The sequence below is a fragment of the Diospyros lotus genome, chromosome 14 (genome assembly GCF_014633365.1).
Source record: "Diospyros lotus cultivar Yz01 chromosome 14, ASM1463336v1, whole genome shotgun sequence".
Lineage (NCBI taxonomy): Eukaryota > Viridiplantae > Streptophyta > Magnoliopsida > Ericales > Ebenaceae > Diospyros > Diospyros lotus.
In genome coordinates this window covers 17,093,444-17,100,335 of record NC_068351.1, presented here as the reverse complement: position 1 = coordinate 17,100,335, position 6,892 = coordinate 17,093,444, and the positions used below count along the sequence as shown (strand labels likewise).

Below are 6,892 nucleotides of genomic sequence, written 5' to 3'. Positions count from 1 at the left end.
AGTACGGGTAGTGGAAGACTGAGGTAACTCGAGGTCTTGACAGATCGCGTCGATCTGGGTCCCCAACGCAGCTAGTGGTAAACTGAGGTAACTTGAGCTCCTAACGGACTGAGTCATTCTGGGTCCCGAGTGCGACTAGTAGAGGACCGAGGTAACTCGAGGTCCTAACAGACTACGTCGGTCTGGGTCCCGAAAGCGACTATTAGAGGACCGAGGTAACTCGAGGTCCTGACGGACAGCGTTGGTCTGGGTCCCGTGTGTGGCTAGTGGAGGACCAAGGTAACTCTAGGTCTTAGAAGACAGCATCGGTCTAGGTCTCGAGCGCAGCTAGTGGAGGATCGAGGTAACTCGAGGTCATGACAGACCGCGTCGATTTACCTCGATCCTGGAGGACCGTGTCAGTCTAGGTCCCGAGCGCTGCTAGTGGAGGACTGTAGTAACTCAAGGTCCTGACAAACCTTGTCAGTCTGGGTCCCGAGCATGTCTAGTGGTGAACCGAGGTAACTTGAGGTCTTAACTGACCGCGTCGGTCTAGGTCTGAAGTGTAGCTAGTGGCGGACCGAGATAACTTAAGGTCCTAAGCTAAACCGAGGAAGCTCGCGGTCTGCAATAAGAAATAACTTGGGCTTGGACCCGCGTAAGGACATAATGAGTAACAAATAGAAATAACTGTCTTATTTTAATAAAGCGTATTTAATTGAACAATAGAGGAAAATGATTGCTTAACTATAATATTTCTGCAGGCTGCCCGCGTTTCATGATCTAGGTAAGGGTCTTCCTGAGGGCTTGGCCAAGTAGTGGGCTCAACATGGACGACCTATTTCGGGCAGGAACTCAAGCTTACAAGATGAAATTCTTCTGTGGGTTGGGGACGAAGTTCTTCTGTGGGTTGTGCTGATGCCTGTGGGAGGTCCCGACTTGCAAACCTGTTGCGGCTCTGCTTTGTTGCCTTGGGCGGCTGATGCCTCCTTCATGTTGATGTATCCCGCTGCGCGCGTCCTGAGGTCATCTAGGACGACGGGAGGCTTTTGGGCCAGTGAATCGGCTAAGGGACCTACTCTTAATCCGTCCATGATGGCATGTAAGGATACCGTAGGGTTGAGATCCTTGATCTAGAGGGCCTCTTGAAATAACCTATTTATGAATGCCCACAACGGCTCATGTTCGCCCTACTTCAAGTTGATAAGACTGGCCGACGTCTTAAGATGAGCTCGGCTAGTGGAGAAATGAGTGAGGAAGTGAATGGCTAGCTCAGAGAAGTTGTGGATGGAGTTCGGCTCCAAGGACGAGAACCACAACATGGCTGACTTCCTCAACGTGCTAGGAAAAGATCAGCACATGATCGGGTCCGAGCTTCCGCTTATCAGCATGGCAACGCTTAATGTGGTGAGATGGTCTTGAGGGTCGGTGGTGTCATCATAAGGTTCCAAGGTGTAAGGGGGGTGAAAGCCGTCAAGCAAAGGGACGACCATGATAAACTTGGAAAAAGGGTGACTGTGGGAGTATAAGGATACGGAGGGTGGGGGAATAAGGGTGTGGATAGCTTTGTGTGCTGGTGGTGACTTCCTTCTGCATCGCAGTCGACCCGCTCGCTGGGATGGTAGCGCTGCTAGTGCCTGGTTAATTTAGTAACTTGATTTTAGAGCTGCTAGACTGTCTAAAGAAGAACTTCTATGACGATTGGGTTTTGTGGGGGATGGTCAGAGTTATTCGACTCTTGGGCGGGGGCTCTTCTAGTTCGCACCATGATATGGTAATAAGGGGTTTGGCTTGGAGGCTCTCGTGAAAGTTATGGGGCAGGTAAGTTTTATCAAGCCCCACGGTGGGCACCAGATGTTCCTTCCTGACCAAAAGATGACGATCGGAGGCAGGGTGGCAACGGCAGGGAGCGAGCTCCGGTGACGGATCTGTCCCAGGGATGGCTGGCACCTGCAAGCACTCCGACGCTCAAGTGAGTAAGAGGGTGAGGAGAAAGCAATGTATCGGTAGGTCAGGGGTCCAAACATGCATTGGCTCTTAAGAGAGTTAGTTGATATAGGAGAATGAGACGTCATCCTATATGCGTCGTGTGTTTGCAAGTGATGGAACTGAGTATCCGGCGCCGGTGAAGATTTCCAAGTGACAGCATGGTATCGACTGGACCTTCATTAATGTGGATGGAACCCGCCATTAACGTGGATAGGATCTGAGGCGGCCACGCGAATACCCAACAGGGGTTGCAATGATGCCATGGCAGGCTGACGTTGGGCCGACATTGGACCCAGAGGGAGGGCCAAGATTGGGCCCAATGAGAGGGCCAAGATTAGGCCCGGATGGTCCAAATTTGATATTATAATTCTTGCATGTCTATCATATTTAATCTTGAAAGTATGGTTTCGATTCAGCCTATATTTTTAAACAAAATTGTGTTCTTTACAATAGTAAGCTCTATTTTTTTATGATCCAAGCTTCTGTGTTCGCTTAGTCCATGATGAATCATATTTATTTCATGATATTTTCTTCAAACAATATATGTGAATTCATAATATATGTTATGTTAATTATTTACTTCATTAATATTATTGATGGTACTAACATTTCAATAATTTTAAATTACCCGCTCGTTGTTATAAAAATTATATACATAAATAAAATTACTTTTTGTAATTTGCATGCTATTATATTATATGTTATTGAAAAATAGAGGAATTATGAACAATTGGACATAATGCATAGCGAATTGAAAAGAAAAATTAGAGCATGATTATATATATACATATATGATATTGTATGATATAAAATAAAATAAATAAATTTATGCCAGCTGCAGATAGGAAAATGGAAATGGGGGATAAATCTCCCCCCGCCAAGAGTAAGTGTATTATATATTTATAATATATAGAAAATTCGCATGATGGAGTCCCAATTGATGCATTTTCAAGCGACTCATTTTTTATTGTTTTCTTTTTTCTTTCATTCTATTAAATTAATCCAACCATATAAAATATATATAATATATATATAGCAGCAAATATTCATAAATCATGTTGGCTATTAATATGTACATTAATTGATTTTACGCTATGGTTAATCACAATTGGGGCTATATATTATAAATGTATATCCATGAGATACATAATATATGATCATGTGAGTATATGCTTATCTTATATGAATTTTTATTATTTGAAACTGTTTAAGTGTTATATGATGATGAATACGCGCGACAAATAATGTCTGTGAGGTATATCCATAAGTTTGGTAGACGAAAATCTGACGCAATGGAGCTTCGGCAATACAACGGTTATTATGTCGAAAGCACAATAGACGTAAGTCTAATGCGAAGAATGACTTCGGTTTGCAATTTAATATTTAATGTTTATGTTTACAAGTATATGACCATAAGTCAGGTATGTATTTTTAGGTCTTAGTTCCAATATGACTTATGTGAACCCAAGAACCATATGTGTGCATTTATGAATGTTTACATTTTTACATGATATGGTGAAGCATAATGTAGGTGTGTTTAATGTAAATAAGTAAATCTATCGCTTGCTTCTATTCTTATTGGTTCTCGTCCATTTTAAAATTATACTTGTTGAGATTTGCGACTCATACTTACTTTCACATCATTCTAGGTAAAGGGAGAGCAAAGGTCAAGGGTGAGTCTAGTGGAGCTTGATCCTCATTGGGTAGACTTGTGTACGAAGCAATCTTAACCGAAAAGATATTTGGGAGTATTTCGGGTGTAAGGACAAAATTATTATATTTTATTATCTTAACTTCATTGAACTTTTTGGGAATTATGGATGAATAAGCCCCAATGATCGTATTAGATGAACTTATGGTTTATAATAATTATTTTATTTCTGTTGTGTGAAAAAAATATAAGGAAAATTTTTGAGTTTTTACATTATCCACAATGTCATGTGATCAATCATTGGTGTCATATTCAATGCATTGTTCTCTAACAACCACCCAAATTTACTAGAGATATTCCTATGCCATATGGTATGTGACTCACCACCCTTAACCATTAGTATCTCATACTAATCAAGAGAGTAAATCTTGTACCATTCCATAATCGACTAATTAGAGTCTCCATCTAATTAATCTAAGGATTAGAAATATTTGAAAAATTATGTTTCTAGAAAGTCTTATCACATATTCTTAACAAATTTAAGAATAATAATTTCAAACAAAAAATCTAGAGACTCATTCATGTTAAGATGAAAGTCCTAATCCTAAATAGTAAAAGAAAAATAATCAAAGCAAACGTAAAAAACTCATCAAATTTATAGTGGTTCACTCTTAATATGAGAGCTACGTCAACTGTCGTCGCTACGAGTTTTTCACTATAATTGAATTGGAGATTACAAGAATGCACACAAACGCTTTCTAATAACCACTCTATATAAGCAAAATTAGGACAACAAAAATACATGTGAACTGCATATTGACTTTGTGCAGGGGTAATCGACTAATCCATTCACATACCGACTTTGCATAGGGGTAATATGTGCTAAGGTGATAATTAGGCTCCAGACACTAACAATTCATACAACTAAAGTGGAGAGTAATAAATAATGATAAGCTTGCATTTTTATTAAGATATACAAAAATACATCATATGAATTAATATCACACATATGAGACATCATATAAATCTAATATTAGAACACATCACTAACAAATTTCCTCAAAAGCCACATTATCGCATAAACAAGAAGGCGATCTACAGTCTCTAGAGCACAAATTAAGTGATTGGGTCACGATAAACTAAGATTCGTACCAGTAGATCGTAAGTTCGATTTTTTGTCCTGCGCAATGAGATAAAGTCTCCACCTGCGATTTATCTCCTCTATCAAAATAAAAAATACGAATGTCGAGAGACCACGTAAAGACAATAATCTCAAGAACACGAGTGCCGGGAGATCGTGTAAAAGATAGTAATCCCAAGAAGGCAATCTACAGATTCTGTAACTTAAAACTTGAACTGCTTATATATACAACCAATTCTATGGAGAACCCAATCATAATTGCATCAGCTCAATTTGAGGATTGGGAGTGGCCAATCTCCGCATCCTCTTCATTCTGAACAGAGGAGCTGGGCTTGAATTTGAGGAGCTTGGAGCAGTAACCATGGCAATCCATTTGCCTCAGTTTCAGCAGCAAAAACAGCACAATTCCGCACCCAAATCCCCAAGCGGCGCTGGACCCCGTCAGTGAAACAGCCGCACAAACCAGCATCACAAACGACTCTTCTTTCGTCTTCATGTCTCTGGAAGCCATGGCTAATTCAATCCCGGCAAACAGCAAGAGCACCCCCAGAATCCCTATCGGAAACTGGCCCAATATCTTCACGAACGAGTTCCCGAAAACCAGCCCCAGCACCAGCTTTCCGGTCCCCAGAAACACCACCGACGCGCCGCTCCGCCCGCCGAACCGGTACTGGCCGGCAAGCCCGCCGGCGCCGTGGCACACCGGCATCGCCCCGAACCAGCACCCGACCAGATTCATGGCCCCTGCGCTCACCGAAACCGCCGTTGCCGACACTTCCCGTTCGGGAAACAGATCGGCCGATAGTTTGCAGACGGCTATCACGGAGTTCAGTACCGATAACGAGATTTGAGGGATTGCGGCTCTGAAAAATCCAATTTTCCAATCCTCCAACGAGGGTTTGACTAAGTGGATCTTGGACGGACCCAGTTGGACATCGCTGAAGATTGAAGGGTCACGAAGAAAGCACAAAACTAACCCAAAGATGAACACGATGAGAGCCGCCGGAATGGCCGACAGAATCCGCAGTCTTTGACGAACGCGGCGTTCAGATTGAGACTGAGACTGATAGAGATTGTGGGTTTGATCGTTGTCGACTGAGTCTCCCGAGCCGGTGGACAATATTACGAAGGATAGTGACAAAAGGGCCAGAATTAGGCCGTCGAGGCCGAGCCAGGAACGGGGGGATCCGGATTTGCCGGTGGCGAAATCTTGGTTGTAGCGGATGTATTTGATGGCGGAGAAGGCGAAGGAGAGGCCTTGGGAGAGCTGGACGCCACGGACGACGGGGAGGGGGATGACGCGGTAGAAGAAGGACATCAGACCAGTGGCGCCAAGGAGGAGGAGGACAGCCGCGGTGGAGATGCCGGCGGCGGCGATTTGGGGGACGGTGAGGTGGGGGGACTCGGAGACGGCAACAGCGGCGATGGACTTCATGGGCTGGACGGGCATGGGGATGCCGAAGAGGAGGCCGGTGGCGATGTTGTAGAGGGCGGTGAAGATGAGGGTGGTGCCCAGGTCCAGGTGGGAGACCAGGGTCAGGGCCAGCACGATGGGAATGAAGGTGCCAAGGTCGCCGACGGAGCCGCCAAGCTCCTGCCACACGGTGGCCTTCAGGCGGAGGCTAGTGGAGCATGGGAGGCCGGCGAGACGGTGGCGCCACCGTGGGGCTCGGATGAGAGGGGTGGTGGCGTGGCTGGACGTTTCTGGTCCCGGTTCCATTTTTCTCTGGTTTGGACTCATTCGCAGGGCTGAGTGAGTGAGTGGAGGGACTAAATAAATATAACAAAAATAATATGCCTGCCGATACAAAGAAAGGGTAAGGAGTCGCGCGGCTGGGTGGCAGTTGCTTATACGCCCGTATAGGACGCAGGCAGCAACTGTCTTGCACGCTGATGTAGGACTGTTACGTCAGGGCAACAGCGGCTCGCCACCCTCACCCCCAAAATGATTTTACTATTTTTGATAAATATTAGCATAAAAAAAAAAGATCGAATAAGAATTAAAACAAAAAGGATATGAGCAAAAAATTGAACTGCAGCATTGTCGTCGACGGAGAAGAAAGCGGGGCATACGGAACACACGCTGGAAGGAGCCGCATGTATAGACAGTGGCTTGTCCTTTTTACCTATAA

General features: G+C 44.2%; 1 protein-coding gene across 1 annotated transcript; it reads right to left on the bottom strand.

Moving 5' to 3' along the window:
- Window positions 1–4,555: 4,555 nt before the first annotated feature.
- On the bottom strand, window positions 4,556–6,575 carry LOC127789716 (molybdate transporter 2-like). The gene has a single exon (XM_052318670.1). It carries the CDS (start codon window positions 6,499–6,501, stop codon window positions 5,029–5,031), a length of 1,473 nt encoding a protein of 490 aa, XP_052174630.1. The 5' UTR covers window positions 6,502–6,575; the 3' UTR covers window positions 4,556–5,028.
- Window positions 6,576–6,892: the final 317 nt, after the last annotated feature.

Excerpts from the sequence above, each read along its gene's own strand:
- LOC127789716 (XM_052318670.1), bottom strand. The coding sequence starts at position 6,501 with ATGAGTCCAAACCAGAGAAAAATGGAACCGGGACCAGAAACGTCCAGC.